This window comes from Piliocolobus tephrosceles, chromosome 6 (assembly GCF_002776525.5).
Source record: "Piliocolobus tephrosceles isolate RC106 chromosome 6, ASM277652v3, whole genome shotgun sequence".
Taxonomy (NCBI): Eukaryota; Metazoa; Chordata; class Mammalia; order Primates; family Cercopithecidae; genus Piliocolobus; species Piliocolobus tephrosceles.
In genome coordinates this window covers 100,026,405-100,043,431 of record NC_045439.1, presented here as the reverse complement: position 1 = coordinate 100,043,431, position 17,027 = coordinate 100,026,405, and the positions used below count along the sequence as shown (strand labels likewise).

The window sequence follows — 17,027 nt, the reverse complement described above, 5'->3', positions numbered from 1 at the left end:
TTCGCTCATCCTGCAGAAATGGTACCTACACTTTTTAGAAGGTGCTATGCACCGTGCTGGCAGCAAGAAGCAGCTCTGAAAATGCAAAGTACCTGTGGTTTGAATTCCCCCAGGTTAATATTCTGTACATTCTTTCTAGGTCTCAGATCTCTGGGGTTATGCTGTTTTGCATGATTTATATCATGGTCTTGAGGGAACTGAACCACCGAAGGTCCCCTCCTCCTGCACTCCCCCTTTGATTCTAGCAGCAGAAAGCAACATTGCTAACCAGGGCAGTTAACAGGCCAAATCCTGTTCTTTTGGGAATAGGATTTGGAAGGGGAAGGGGAATCCTAGAGTCTGAAGGCTGATTATAACTACAGTCAGTACTGTGTCCCACTGAACGTACAGAACGTGGGGATAAACCCGCTGTGGGGAACTAGCTCTAAACAGGCCTATCACTCGTGCTGCTCAGAACACCTTCCTATTCAGATTCTTAGACTACAGATGAGCAGTATGTTGTGGCAAGGTCACAACTATCACCATCTTCAAGAGGACCAAGGAATTTTAGTAGGATTTTGAGGGGACTTCTGTTCACATGCACACAAGTTCTAATGTAGAGTTTCTCTGGAAAGGGCACACATGACACTTGTAGGCACGAAGTCACCTATCCCACACTTTGCACTCTCCAGAGCTCCTCTAGAATCAAGCTGCCTGGCAACCCTGATGAATTCAGAGAGTCTCCCACAAGAAAGGGTCCTAGACTTTCAATAAATACTACCTCTGGAGTCTTTGTTCTGAGAAGAAGGTGTTTTCCCCTGGAACAGCAGTGGAGACTGGGTCAGAGCTTGAAGGGCACTGGCAGAGAGGCAGCTCCGTACGGCACAGCTGGGAGGTGGGGTGGAGCCTAAAGAGAACCTACATGGTAAGAGTAGCATCCCTAGACCCCCAACCCGGAAGCCCAGGCCTCCTAAGAAGCAACTCCCAAGTTCCTCCTTGTCAAGCACTCTGACCAAAAGAAACCATGAGGCAAGAAGGTTTCAAAAACAAACTCACCGGAAACAAACACCTCATCGTCTCCCGTGGAGGGGAGCTGCCATGCACTCCAACTTGGAGACCTCTCTTTACTCTTACTAACTTCTGAATCTTCTCTCAGGTCACAGATCCTTTTGGCTCCACAGTCAGCTTCTTCCTTGGCCAACAAGACTCTCTTCCTGGAACTCAACCCAAACTGTCCCCAGGAGGAGGCTTCCTCAGCCTTAGGCATGCTGTTCCTGGGAGGCGACTGGTCTGGCAGCTGGCACACTCCCTCGAGCTCGAAATCCTCCAAGATGGGCGTCTTGTGGATGCTGAGTTCGAGGCCATGGTCCTTGCCCTCTGACTCCAGCAGTGACAGGCTCCCAGGAAGGTCTGCACTGACCTCACCCCTCCCAGAAGAGGAGCCAGCGCCACAGCCCACTGCCCTCTTCCTCCTGGGCCAGTCTTTAATTATGTCTGGAGTTGTCTTCCCACTGTGCTTAGGGGATGGTGTCCAAGGAACCCCATCTGTCTGAAATGGAGAGGGGGTACTAGAAGGGCCGTGGGTGGGGGTGCAGGCCTGGCAGATGTAGGTTTGTCCCCCGCTCTTGCCAGGTGTGCTGTGGGAGAGGCGGGGGCAGGGGGGTGACACATAGGTGGGTTCAGGTTTGCTTAAGGACCTGCTGGCCCTGGGCATGCTGAGGGCAGGGAGGAAGCTCTCCTCTCCCAGAGAGCTCTCCTCCTTGCTGGGGGGCTCAGCCTCTAACGAAGAGCTGGGGTCTATCTTTTTAATTCGAAGTTTGGGAAGACCAGAAGCTTGCATCTCCAGCTCAACCTCATAGGTCTGTGGGCTGGCAGAGTCTGTGGAATGCCAAGCTGATGCCGACAGGTTGTCTAGTTGTGCTGAAGCCTGGCACTGTCTCCCATCTGTGGTACAGTGCATGTCACAGGAAGGCATCAGAGGAGAGCCGGGCCCACAGGAAGGAGGAGATGGGGGAATCCCAGGGTGAGACAGAGAAGACTTCTCCTTAGCATCTGCTGTCCTTAGTCCCTCACCCTCTTCCACTGATGAGACATTACTTTTCAAGTTACCAATGCCACGGTGTTCGGCTTCACTGAGGAGAGTGAGATGCTCTGTGTCACTTGTAATGAGCAAAGGAGAGGATGCATGCCAGTCACTCCCGAGACCAGGGCCTGGGTAGCTCTGTCTTTCAGGAGGAGACTGAGAGAGGCTCAGTCCCTTCTGATCATCTCTAGAGTCTGTGGGGGCAGCTGGACTGTCAGCTGTGCCAACCCCAGGAGTAGCGGAGGCATCAGGCTGACACTCCAGGATGCTCCTTCTGGGATCAGAGGTCTTTCTACACCGTTTCCCAACTTTAGAAGGAGGCGGAGGAGGGACAGTGTCCAATGTAGCTCTCTGTGAGAGTTTAGGGGGAGTTGAGGGAACAGGGCAGGAGAGAGATGCAGTTACATTGGGTAACATCTGGGGCTCTTTCCAATCCAGTTCTCCCGGTGAAGGAGACTCTATTTTAGATTTCCTGAATGGACTCTTCTTGGAAACATCACATAAAGGAGAGGTAAATAGTTTCTTTAGCGTAACAGGTGGGGAAGAAGTCACAGTTGAATTCCCTAGTCTTTTTGGGGTTTTGATAGCTTTATCCTTTAGTTTCTGGGCTGGTTCCTCCGCCTGAGCAGCTCTGAGGACATGAGGCTGTTGGTGTGTTTGATTCTCAGGTGTGGCCATGAAGGCTGCTGCTCTTGGAGGTGTTCTGAGAGGGTCTCTGATGGGAGTCAGACACTCTCTCCTAGGCTGGGCAGTCGATGAAGTTGGTGGGGCTGGATAGGAGGGGCTTTCTGGAATGGAATTCATTGAATGTGGCCAAGTACAAGTTGGCAAAAACCCAGGCGGCTGAGTACCTTGCCTCTTAGGAGTTCTTGGTGTCTTCGTTTCAAGAGAGGTACCTTCTCCTGCCTGGGTGCATCGTTTTTGAGGAGTAATTTTTGAATCCAATGGTGAGTCATGGCTGGGTGAGGAGGAGTCTTTTAAGTATTCCTTAAAAGTTGCCTGCTTTGTAGGGGTCATTTTTGCAGGGGACTTCTGCAGCCTTTCTGGAGTATACAGTGGAGTTTGTGGTGTATGAGAGAACCTTCTTGGTGTAGTTTTAGAAGAGCTCAGAGATTTCTGATGACTCTTCTTGGGAGTCTGAAAAGAGAAATGCTTATTTCAGTCCTTGAATATTATAACTCATGATCTCTGAAGTGTTTTAGTAATCTCTAAGACCAAATGGGAGATTTATAGTCAGCCAAAGGAATGATCTAAAGATGGAAATCTCAAACAGTGACCCGTTTCCCTCTCCAAAACATGACTCAGATTTTACTTGTCCACTTTTTCTAGGACCAAACACTATCCAAGTTTAGTTTGTCCTAAGAACAATTTTAATAATCTACATATTGCTAAACCATGCTTTTTGCCTCTAATAGAATCATTCTACCACTGCAGCTACTCTCTAGCTCTTCCTTCTTTTCAGATGAGGGAGCTATTTCTGATCTTTGCCTAAAGCAGCCTCTAGAAGCCACCTCATCTGCTGCTCACCCTCATTCAACATGTGCTTACTGATTACCTGCTATGTGCCAGGCACTGTGTGTTGGGGGCATGGAATACACAGATATATAAGGTGCAGCAGCAAAGATAATGTCTCAGAAAAGACACTCCCCAGTAAAAAATTTCCCTGCCTTCTTGCAAAAATATGTAGTGAAAAGCTCCAACAGGTAAGGAGATCAATGCTTATCTTTCCTACAACCTTTCTTCATCCTATCAGGAGACTCCCAATCTAGTTGGCATTTCCTGTTCAGTGGGGCATACACAGGTGAAAATACAATGTGGCTGGCGCAGTGACAGGGACATGCAAGGGGCATCACAGAGCACAAAGAAGGGCTGCCTAACCTGGCCTGGATCAGATCTTCAAGCATGTGTGTCAGCAGGGGAAGGCAAACACAGGAAAAGTGGGTGGGGTGGTGGGGGCCTTTAGGCATAGAAAACAATACCAGCAAAGGCCTGGAAGTGAAAACCAGTGGCTGTGTGGGCTGGCACCCAGCCTGATGTTGCTGGGAAGGTAGAGCAGGGAAGGGTGAGGCCAGAGGGAACAGACCACGGAAGACCCTGTCTGTCTGGCGGAGGAGACTGATCTTGGTTGTGTAGATCTATGGTTTTCAAACCCTTCTCCAGAGCTCTATGTCTTTCCCAACCTCCAAACAATTTACTGAGTTTCTAAACAAAGGTGATTATTTTTGAACCCAAGAGTTCCATTTAGGAAAACTTAAAACCTTGCTTTAGCGGACGGGGAGTCTATAGAGCTTTAAGCACAGTGAACATTTTAAGCAAACTGAGAGGAAAGTTTCAGAAAGATCACTCTGACCTCTGGGTGGAGGATTTCCCTTTGAGAGGGAAAAGCCTGTTGAAGTGTTCCAGGTAGACCTGAACTAGGGTAGGAATTGCAGGCAGGGAGAAGAGGGGGTGGGTACAAGAGTCAGTTTGTAGGCTGGGCGTGGTGGCTCATGCCTGTAATCCCAGCACTTTGGGAGGCCGAGGCAGGTGGATCACTTGAGGTCAGGAGTTCAAGACCAGCCTGGCCAACATGGTGAAACCCCGCCTCTACTAAAAGTACAAAAATTAGCTGGGCATTGTGGTAGGCCCCTGTAATCCCAGGTACTTAGGAGGCTGAGGCAGGAAAATTGCTTGAACTGGGAGTCAGAGGTTGCAGTGAGCCGAGATCATGCCACTGCACTCCAGCCCGTGCAAAAGAGACTCTGTCTCAAAAAAATAAAAAAAAAAAGAGTCAGTTTGTAAATAAAATGGGCAGGACTCGACTGATTGGCTAAGCCTGTGGAGAGGGAAAAGGATGACTCCAGGTTTCTAATGTTGGTGACTGGATGGAGTGGGCAATCAAATGGAAAAGATGAGTGTCACACACTCCAGAAAGATATCTGTGTAGTATATAATATAAATAGTAGACGAAGCCAAGAGAACAGATGAGATCCTCTCTATCTCCTCCTCCACTGCCCCCACCGTGGCTTCAGTCAAACCTGCTGCTTGAAGTTCCCACATGTCTAATAATCAATCATGTGGCTCCACCCAATCACCTCCAATATCTAGTATTATCTAGAGATCACCCGCTTTCTCTTCCCTAATGGATTCTGAATTCCTTGGCCATGTCTCTGTGTTCCAGGAGATTATATTTCAAACGTTACAGAAACATTATACCTGGTAAGCTGCAGGTACCTCCGAATCCAAAGTATTTCTTGAACGCTTTTTCATTTGAGCTGAACCCTTTTCTGAGGGGCTGATCATCTCAGACATTGCCCCAAAAAGAAGACTCTTGGGAGACCGAATACTTTGGACTGGAGAATTTTCTCTTTGGTCTGCAAGTCAAAAACAGCAACAACATTTAATTCTTTCTCAATTCCTGTTCTTCCAATACTGTTAAAACAGCCAGCCAGACAGGTTGGCTCATGCCTGTAATCCCAGCACTTTGGGAGGCCGAGGCAGGTGGATGGCCTGAGGTCTGGAGTTCAAGACCAGCCTGGCCAACATAGCGAAACCCATCTGTACTAAAAATACAAAAAATTAGCCGGGTGTGATGGCAGGGGCCTGTAATCCCAGCTACTCAGGAGGCTGAGGCAGGAGAATTGCTTGAACCCAGGAGGTGAAGGTTGCAGTGAGACGAGATTGCGCCATTGCACTCCAGCCTGGGCAACAAGAGCGAAACTCCGTCTCAAAAACAAACAAACAAAGCCAGGTGCGGTGGCTCACGCCTGTAATCCCAGCACTTTGGGAGGCTGAGGCAGGCAGATCACTAGGTCAGGAGATTGAGACCATCCTGGATAACACAGTGAAACCCTGTCTCTACTAAAAATACAAAAAAATTAGCTGGGAGTGGTGATGGGCACCTGTAGTCCCAGCTACTCAGGAGTCCCAGCTACTGAGGTAGGAGAATGGCATGAACCTGGGAGGCAGAGCTTGAAGTGAGCCAAGATCGCACCACTGCACTCCAGCCTGGGCGACAGAGTGAGACTCCATCTTAACAAACAAACAAACAAAACATAAGAAAAACCCAGTCAGTTCATAAAAGAAAGAAGGCAACAATTTTTGAGAGAAACTCAGGGGAAAATCCTACCTAATTATGTCAGCAACTGCAATAACTGCTGCCTTTTTGAATTTTAGTAAGACTACATATTAACCCCAGTTCCTATGTTACAAAAGGTAGACAACTGAAATAATTTAATTTGTAAATATAAAAATACATATCTTATTGGCCGAGGCAGATGGATAACTTGACCCCAGCAGTTCAAGACCAGCCTGGGCAACATGGTGAAACCCAGTCTTTACTAAAAACACAAAAAATTAGCGGGGCGTGGTGGTGCACAGCTGTAATCCCGGCTCCCTGGGAGGCTAACGTGGGAGGATCACCTGAGCCTGGGAGGTTGAGGCTACAGTGAGCTGTGTTCGTGCCACTGCACTCTAGCCTGGGTGACAGAGTGAGACCTTGTCTCAAAAAAAGATAAAATAAGAAACACAAATCTATTAGCAAGCTAACCATGGATAGAAGAATGAAGAACATAAACAGAGATATCACCTTTCACTTAAGATACTGATGTGTAGGATCTGTCCATAAGGGAAATTATGGGTAGTTTCCTCTTGAATGAATGAGCTACCTATAATGATAGCATGGATGACCAGCTGTAGGAGTCCAAGGGATGACTGATTACAAAGGTCATGGACTATTCATCTAGTCATCACCCTGAACCTCAACTAGACATACCTATTCTACTTCTCCAATGTCAAAAAAGAAAATGTCAAATTTCATGCTTCTTTTCCCAAAAACACTTCCCACCAAGTCAGCACGGACTTGTGAAGGCAGAGGGGCCCGTATGTTACCTGACTTATCTTGCTGGAAAGAGTGGACTCTTTGCACACTTCGAGACTTGGGCTGAGACACAGAATAGAAGGAGGCAGAATGTGTCCTGCTAAATGACAATTGCTTGATTCGAGGACTTCGTCTCAAACTTATTTCTGTAAAATCAGAACCACAGTAAGTAACCAAAGATAACTACAAGCTTGACATTTTCTCATGTTGTCCAAAAATGGGCAAAATTTACATAGTACCACATATAAGATGGAAATTCAACAAGCTATTAGCTTTAAGAGACTTGTGAAGTGTCTCTTAAAAAACTAAGAGGGGTTTGATACACGGTCCCAACAAGGTATTAAAAAAACACTGACCCATTAGACTATCACCTTCAGAAGTCTTATTTACTTCCACCTTAAGAATGGTGTAGCCACCCTGACCAACATGGTGAAACCCTGTTTCTACTAAAAACACAAAAATTAGCCAGGTATGGTGGTGGGCACCTGTAACCCCAGCTACTTGGGAGGCTGTGGCAGGAGAATCACTTGAACCTGGGAGGTGGAGGTTGCAGTGAGCAGGGATCATGCCACTGCACTCCAGCCTGGGCGACAGAGCAAGAGTCCGTCTCATCAAAAAAAAAAAAAAAAAAAAAGAAAAGAAAAGAATGGTGTAGGGCGAAAACAAGTATTTATGTTAGGTTTCAAATGTATATGTTACATGCATTTGTATAGAAATATAGCAGTGAGAGTATACGCTAAAATGTTAGAGTATTTCTGAGTTGTGGAATTACCAAGTGATTTAAAATTTTTGGCTTCTCTGTATTTCCTGATTTTTCTACAATAAATGTGAATTACTTGAGCAACTCAGAAGTTAGTTTTTTTAAAACCCCTCCTTCATTCATCAGGTATATTTTTATTATTTTATTTTTTAGAGACATAGTCTTGCTCTGTTGCTAGGCTGGAGTGCAGAGGCACGATCATAGCTCACTGCAGCCTTGAACTCCTGGGCTCAAGAGATCCTCTCACTTCAGTCTCCCAAGTAGCTGGGACCACAGGAGTATGCCAACATTCCCAGCTGATTTTTAAAAAAATTTTTATAGAGATAGCATCTCGCTGTGTTGCCTAAGATGGTCTCAAACTCCTGGCCAGTGATCCTCCCCACTTGGCTTCCCAAAGTGCTGGGATTACAGGCACAAACCACCACACCTGCTGCTTACCCTCATTCAACATGTGCTTACTGATCACCTGCTATGTGCCAGGCACTATGTGTTGGGGGCATGGAATACACAGATATATAAGGTGCAGCAGCAAAGATAATGTCTCAGAAAAGACACTCCCCAGTAAAAAATTTCCCTGCCTTCTTGCAAAAATATGTAGTGAAAAGCTCCAAAAAAGCTATATATACTTTTAAAATAAGTCACTGGGTACAGTGGCTCAAGCCCGAAATCCCAGTACTTTGGGAGGCCGAGGCGGGCGGATCACGAGGTCAGGAGATCGAGACCATGGTGAAACCCCGTCTCTACTAAAAATACAAAAAATTAGCCAGGCGCAGTGGCGGGGACCTGTAGTCCCAGCTACTCTGCTCTGGAGGTTGAGGCAGGAGAATGGCATGAACCTGGGAGGCGAAGCTTGCAGCAAGCCGAGATCGCGCCACTGCACTCCAGCCTGGGTGACAGAGCGAGACTCCGTCTCAAAAAATAATAATAATAATAAAATAAATAAAATAAAATAAGACATAGTACTTTGTATAACACAGTTTAGCCCTCATCCTGAATTTCATATCTGTTGTGTAAAAAAAAATTTCTTTTCCAGGAATTCTCTCAGTACCTTCTATGTAAAAGAACATTCACTTATAAATACTTACGGAGCTGCATTGTGGACTCAGAGCTGTCACAATTTCTGTAAAATATCTTAGAATATGCCAAGTAACAATACATGCAGAAAGGTTTTCATAGAAGCTGGGTAGATTGCATTAAAAACAAAAAGAGATAACACTTACCATCTCCTTTTTCAGGGGACTCTTCAACAACACCAATATCAGGACCAGGATCAGAGGACCTTGAGGAACCACATGCACAAGGATTATTCCCTACCACTTGTAATTCACACTTATTAAGGAGAGAGGCAGCTTCTCACTTAACAAGATCACAAAGATCACAGGGTCTGATAACACCAGCGCTGGTACAGGGCTCTGATACGTGATTATTGCCAAGCAGGAGGCTGGCCACAGTGTCTCACGCCTGTAATCCCAGCACCTTGGGAGGCTGAGATGGGCAGATCACTTGAGGTCAGGAGTTCAAGACCAGCCTGGCCAACATGGTGAAACCCCATCTCTACATACAAAAATTAGCTGGGCGTGGTGGCGTGCACCTGTAGTCCCTGCCACTTGGGAGGCTGAGGCAGAAGAATCGCTTGAACGGGCAGATCACTTGAGGTCAGGAGTTCGAGACCAGACTGGCCAACATGGTGAAACCCCATCTCTACATACAAAAATTAGTTGGGTGTGGTGGCGTGCACCTGTAGTTCCAGCTACTTGGGAGGCTGAGGCAGAAGAATTGCTTGAACCTGAGAGGCAGTGGTTGCAGTGAGCCGGGATCGTGCCACTGCACTCCAGCCTGGCGACACAGCAAGACTTAGTCTCAAAAAAAAAAAGAAAATCAGCTGGGTTCGGTGGCTCACACTTGTAGTCCCAGCTACTCTGGAGGCTGAGGTAGGTGAATCGCTGGAACCCAGGAGGCAGAGGTTGCAGTGAGCTGGGATTGTGCCACTGTACTCCAGCCTGAGTGACAGAGCGAGACTGACTCAAAAAAAGAGTGAGATGGTTAGAATGTGGCTTTGTTTTGCTTTGGTTTTTTTTGGAAAGCAATTTTACAACCTCAGAATTATAAACCCCATTAATGTATTAAAAACTTATACTAAACTATTAGACTATCACAGTAATGAGCAGCAACATTCAAGTTTCTGTTTAAGAGACTTAATTTCTGCCAATGTGTCAAGGACTTTATAAAAAATTTAATTAAAAATATATATATGTCTCTGACCCACCAATTTCACTTTTTGCAATTTAACCTATAAACTTCACAAGTGTGTAAAATCCATATACAAATAATGTCAAGATGGGTTCCTGACAAAATGAAGTAGGTGTGCTTCTATTATCCTTGAAATCAAGCTAAAAACCTGTGACATTATCTATACAATGAGCGGAAGACAATTCTGAAAGGCAGAGAGAAGAAGGCAGCCTGGCTGGGGACTTTGGGACTGAGGAGGGCAGTGAACTCCCTGGGTTTTCTGTTTGCTGCCTGCACCCCTAGACTGGGTGCCAGAGAAGCTGACAACTCAGGTATACCAGGAGCAGACTACAGATGCCCCAAGGAAGAAGAGCTCTCAAGCCAAAGAACTAGGAAAGGGTCAGCCAAGCAAGACAGAAAACTTTGAGACAGTAATTGCCCTACTCCAACCAATCGCTGCAGAAAAAACTGCAGCCCCACCCACACCTCTGTCAGCAAAGGCTGAGTTGGGATCCCAGACTTCCACCTTCCCCATGTTCACAGATGAATGGATTTAAAAACAGTGGAGTATCTATTCCATGGAATACTTCTCAGCAATAAAACAGGATGAACTACTGCATGCAGCAACATGGATAAATCTCAAAATAATTGAGGCCAGACAAGTGTACATTTTATATGGTTCTACTGCTCCCATGGAGAGCTTATAGACTGTTCTTTGGTTTTAAGCAACATAGTGAAGATTTAAATCATGAAGGTCAGGAGAAGCCAAGTAGTGGCCCACAAGGTCGCTTTGAGGTGGTGTGGGTGTATGAAGAAGCCTGGATGGGGTATCACTCACCTGCCCTTGATTTGTCTATGCAACAGCCTTTTGGAAATCTGCTTATGCACTGGAGTCTCGGCCACACTCTTAGTCAGCAGCTTGTGATAACCTAAAATGTAAGAACAGCTTAAATCATAAATTTCATTTAACCTCATCAAGAAGCAGCAGTAAGGCCAAGGGAGCAGTTTGAACTTCTGTATGGCTTATTACCTAGCTGGAGAGGATCTTAATGGTCTTTGGGCTAAGTTCTGTGGTTACAGGACTCAACATGATAGAAGTTTGTCAGCACTATTAGAGATTAAAAAATGACATAAGGGCCGGGCACGGTGGCTCACGCCTGTAATCCCAGCACTTTGGGAGGCCAAGGCGGGTGGATCATGAGGTCAGGAGATCGAGATCATCCTGGCTAACGCGGTGAAACCCCATCTCTACTAAAAATACAAAAATATTAGCTGGACATGGTGGTGGGCACCTGTAGTCCCAGCTGCTGGGGAGGCTGAGGCAGGAGAATGGCGTGAACCCGGGAGGCGGGACTTGTAGTGAGCCAAGATCACGCCACTGCACTCCAGCCTGGGTGATAGAGCTAGACTCCATCTCAAAAAAAAAAGACATAAGACAATCTAAATATAGGCTGGGCACAATGGCTCATGCCTGTAACCTCAGCACTTTGGGAGGCTAACGAGGGCGGATCACTTAAGGTCAGGAGTTCAAGACCAGCCTGGCCAACATGGTGAAAGCCTGTCTCTACCAAACATACAAAAATTAACTGGGCGAGGTGGCACATGCTTGTAAGCCCAGCTACTTGGGAGGTTGAGGCAGGAGAATTACTTGAATCCAGGAGGCAGCGGTTGTAGTGTGCCAAGATCATGCCACTGCACTCCAGCCTGGGCGACAGAGGGAGACTCCATCTCACAAAAAAAAAAAAAAAAAAAAAAAATATATATATATATATATATATATATATATAAATATAAAATTTTATCTCATAAGCAATCCTGAAAAAATGAAAACTGCTCACTTGTTAAGACTAACACCTAATTGGTGGTTCTAGTATTTATGATTAAATGAAATATGTGAAAATGCTGATACGCCACATAAATGTTAATTATTAAGATAAACCTAGGTGGCACAAAATTTCTCAGTAGAGTAGGCAGCCAAGCTACTTATGAAAGGACTGATTTAAAGTGAGCTTAAAATTACTTGTAAAGAAGAGTGATGCCAGTAAGAATGGTGAGGTAAGGACCTCTGAACACTCTCCTCCATAAAGGAACAGAGATCACTGGGAAAAATGGTCAAAAATCAACTTTTCCAGAACTCTGAACATTAACTAAAGGTTTGCAACAATCTAGGGTGTATTTGTTCAAGAAAAATGGTTGAATCTCAGGAAGCTTTAACTTGCCTTAGTCCCCACACCTTCCCCCTAGCCCTAGGGTAGCTTTAAAAATCAACTGCCCATAATCACAGTGAAAACCAACAGCCCAGCAGCCTCTGGACAGGGCAGAATGGGGCTGGAGCTCCTCCAAAACTCCATTCTCAGATAACTGTCATCCATTAACCTGTCAGGCAGTTCCCTGGAGAATCCTACTCAAATCGAGGCTTGTCTTAATTTGACTTGAATCAGAACAGGTCAACCACCTTTTTCCCTGACAGCATTTACTGAAAACAATCAGCAGCAATTGTTAAATGTCACAGCTGCCTGGGGTGGTGGTAACATTTGGTGCAATAACAAGCTGGCCTAAAGTTTAACTGGGAAAATTGGGGAATGAGACATCACAGGGGACTTTGAAAACCTCTGACAACATTCTTAGGCATCCAAAAGTCCACACACATGTGTAGCACTGTGCATGTGCCAAGGATAGACTTGAGAAGCCTGTAAGCTGCCACCTATGGCTAACCTTGAGGCTCTGGCAAAACAGAAAGTGAAGTGGAATTCTAAACTGCCTGGCTGAGTGTTGAAGGCATGACCCAACACACAAAGAGCCCCTCAGCAGGGGCTGTGAAACTTATGGGTTCCAGGCATTAAAAGAAATCTCTGTCCAATCATTAGCTGACCACTAAGACAACTGAGCAGAGGCTTTAGCGGCCACACATGACAAAGAATACAAAATTTAAACAAATAGTTCAGAAAAGTCACTAAGCAAAAACAACAACAAATCCTGGCAGGGGTGGGGTGGGTCTGATTGTTAGCGCTGCCTCATTATATTGTTTAAAATATCCATGCTGGGTGCAGTGGCTCATGCCTGTAATCCCAGAACTTCGGGAGGCTGAGGCAGGTGGATTGCTTGAGTTCAGGAGTTCAAGACAAGCCTGACCAACGTGGTAAAACCACATCTTTACAAAAACATACAAAAATTAGCCAAGAGTGGTGGTGCATGCCTGTAGTCCAGCTAGCTACTTGGAAGGCCGAGGAGGGTGGAAGGATTGCTTAAGCCAAGAAGCCAGGGAGGTTGAGGCTACAGTGAGCTGAGATCATACCACGGCACTCCAGCCTGAGTGACAGAGCAAGACTCCATCTCAAAAAATAAATAAATAAATAAAATAAAATAAAATAAAACAAATCCAGTTGTCAACAAAATTATGAGTCATACAAAGAAACAAAACACAAAAGTATGGCCCATTTACAGGGGAAAAAAAAAAAATCAGCCAATAGAATCTGTTCCTGAGAAAAGTCCAGACATTGAACTTATTAGAACAAGACTTTAAATCAGCTATTTTAAATATGTTCAAAGAACTAAAGAAAATCATATCTAAAGATCTAAAACATGAGTCCAATGACTTGCCAAACAGAGAATATCAACAGATATTCTTAAAACAGGAAATCGTTAAAAAAAAAAAAAAAGCAAATCGAAATTCTAGAGTTAAAACAAAAATGAAAAGTAGATTTGAGGTGGCAGAAGCAAGAGTCAACAATTTTGAAGACAGGTTAATTGAGATGATCTAGTCTAAGGAAGATAAAGACAAAAGAATGAAGAAAATGAACAGAGCTTCAGACTCTTGTGACACCATCAAGCACAACAATACACACACACATACCAGAAGTCCAGAAGGAAAGGATAGAAAACAAGAGGTAGAAAGAATATTTGAATAAATATTCGCTAAAAATGACCCAAATCTGATGAAAGACACTACACATCTAAGAAACTCAATACAAGTAGAATAAAGTGAAAGAGACCCAAACCTAGACAAATCATAATCAAACTATCAAAAGTGAAAAAGAGACGATCTTGAAAGGAGTCAGAGAGCAGCTATTTATCATGTATAGATCCTTGATGAGATTAGCAGCTGCTTTCTTGTCAGAAACAAAGGACAAAAGGCAGTGTGATGACATACTCAAAGTACTGAGAGAAAAAAGACTGTCAACCAGGAATTCTATACCCAATAAAAGTATTCTCAAAAATGAAGAAGAAATCAGCATATTCTCAGACTGAAACAAAATAAAACAGAATTTGTCATTAGCAGACCTACCCTATAAATAATACTAAAAGGAGTCCTATGGGCTGAAAGGAAAGGGCACTAGGGTAACTCAAATCCACATAAAGAGTTAAACAGCACTGGTAAAGGTAACTATACAAGAAAAACATTATAAAAGTGTTTTTTATTTGTAACTGTTCCCACCTGTTATTTAAAAGACAGAGTAATGATTATAAATCAGTGTTGATGGGCATACAATGCATAGATGTAATTTGCATGACAATACAGAACTAAGAAGGGATAGTCAGAACTATACAATAGCAAAGTTTTTATAAACTATCAAAGTTAAATTGGTATCAATGAGAACTAGGCTGTTATAAGTTAATATCATAATTGTAATCTCCAGGGGTAGTGAGGTTGATGGAGAAGAAAGCTCTAGGGGTCAGTCCCTCAACCAAAATAACTAGTAAACTAGAAAAAAAGATCAGAATTCACTATTTTGGAACCTGTGAACTTGATTGAATACCTGTTAATAACCTGGGAAGTGCTTGATGATGGGAGAGGCTGCTGATCTTTAGGAAGGGAATGATGTGCATGTGCATGAACTAGCTACCATTTCCCTTTTCTCAGCCCTGCTGTAGCTATTGGGATAGCAGCCCACATTCCAGGAGCAGCTGGTTGGTGCTAGGGCAGACAGTGAGGACCTGGTCCTCCAAAAATTGGGAGTTACATGCTTTGGTCAATCAGGCAGATTCCTGTAGGAGCAGTGCAGACACTGCCTTGGTTTCAGCTGTCTTAGGCTACACTGGGTTTCTCCCAATTATCAGAAGATTAAGGGACAGACATACCTTCCCCCCACTCCTTTCTTGAATCAGACATTTAAGGAAATCCTTCTTAGGTCATTGGCTGACCGCAGAGATAAAAGACAGAAACTTCAGTGACCACACATAACAAGGTATACATACTTTACACAAATAGTTCGGAAAAGACACAAATGAATAGCTGAAGTCCTTAATAAGCAAAGAACAGGAATCCCTGAGAGGTGACAGAATCTGACCTCCACGCAGTTACCACATTATACTATCCCTAATAACTAGTCCTCAACAAAAAATTACAAAGTATACAAAGAAGCAGGAAAGTATGGCCTATTTACCAGAAAAGAGAATTTGGCAGAAACCGTCACCAAGGAAGCCAAGACATTAGAATTACTAATCAAGGATGTTAAATCAACTTCTCTAAATACATACAATGAGCTCACTTAAACCATATATTAAGAAACTAATGGAAATCAGGAAAATAATGTATGAACAAAATGAGAATATCAATAAAGCAACAGAAATGATAAAAAAGAATCCAGTAGAAATTCTGGAGCTGAAATGAAAAAATTAACCAGATGGGTCAACCACAGATTTGAGCTGGCAGAAGAATCAGTGAACTTGAAGATAAGGTAATTGAAATTATCCAGCCTGAGCAGAAAGAAAAAACAATTTAAAAAAACCCCAAAAAACAAAAAACAAAGTCTGAGGGACCTGTAGGACACCATCAAGTGTACCAACACATACATCATGGGAGTCCAACGAGGAAATGAGACCAAAAGCAGCAGAAAATTTTTTGAAGAAATAATGGCTAAAAGCTTCCAAAATCTGATGAAAGACATGAACATATATACATCCAAGAAGTTCCATGAACTCCAAGCAGAATAAACTCAAAGAGATTCACACTGAGACACATTGTAGTCGAAGTGTTGAAACCCAAGGACAAAGAGAGAATCTGGAAAGCAGCAATAGAGAAGCAGCTTAATAAGATTAATAGTTGATTTTTCATCAGAAATTTGGGAGACCAGAAGGCAGTGGATGTCACATTTGAAGTCCTGAAGGGGGGGAAAAAAACTGTCAACCAAAAATTCTACGTCCTTCAGGAATAAAGTAGAAAGTAAGACATTTCCAAATAGCTAAAAGCTGAGGGAGTTCACAATCAGTAGACTTACCCTATAAGAAAAACTAAAATGAAAGGTACTACTAGACAATAACTCAAAGCCATGAGAAGAAATAAAAAGCAATGGTAAAAGGTAACTACATAGATAAATATAAAAGCCAGCATTATGGTAATTTTGTTTTTTTTAAATCCTATATAATTTAAGTCTGTATTAACAGGTACACAATGTATAAAGATGCAGTCTACAATAATATAAAGAAAGAGAGACAGAAATATATAGTAGCAGAGTGTATATTATTGAAAAGAGGTTGGCTTTATTCATAAAGCCAGGTTCATTTAAGCTTAAGATGCTAATTGTGATCTCCAAGGTAACCACTGAGAAAACAACTTAAAAATATACAGAAAAAGAAAGAAGGGAATTAAACTAGTACATTACAAAAAATCAGCTAAATACAAAAAACAGGAATTGAGGAATTGAGAAACAAAAAGGCATAAAACATAGAAAATGACAGTTGTTCCTTATTAGTGATTACATTCATGGAAGTGGATTAAGTACTGCAATTGAAAAGCAGAGATAGGCAGAATGGATTTAAAAAAAACATGCTCCAACTCTATGAGGTCTATAAGATATTTAGTTTAGTTACAAAGACACTAAGGTTGAAAGTAAAAGGACAATGAAAGATATCCTATGCAAAAGAGCTGGTGAGTGGGGAGCTGTATTATTGTCAGACAAAACAGACTGTAAGCTAAGAAAGGTTACAAAAGACAAAGTACATTACCTACTGGTAAGAAGTTTAATTGATCAAGAAGACATAATAATTATTAACATATATACCTAAGAACAGAGTCTCAAAATACATGAAGCAGAAATTGACAGAACTGAAGGGAGAAATAAGCAATTCAACAGTAATAGCTAGAGACTTTAATATGCCACTTTGAATAATGAATAAAC

General features: G+C 43.4%; 1 protein-coding gene across 1 annotated transcript in view; it reads right to left on the bottom strand.

The window, feature by feature from the left end:
• Positions 1-17,027, bottom strand: part of TICRR (TOPBP1 interacting checkpoint and replication regulator) — a 53,067-nt gene that overhangs the window by 1,163 nt on the left and 34,877 nt on the right. The window contains exons 16-21 of the mRNA XM_023187148.3: positions 10,748-10,838; positions 8,901-8,959; positions 6,932-7,066; positions 5,258-5,415; positions 1,036-3,199; positions 761-886 (exon numbers count right to left, since the gene is read on the bottom strand). Coding sequence (XP_023042916.1) covers positions 761-886; positions 1,036-3,199; positions 5,258-5,415; positions 6,932-7,066; positions 8,901-8,959; positions 10,748-10,838 — 2,733 coding nt within the window. The remainder of the gene's footprint in view (positions 1-760; positions 887-1,035; positions 3,200-5,257; positions 5,416-6,931; positions 7,067-8,900; positions 8,960-10,747; positions 10,839-17,027) is intronic.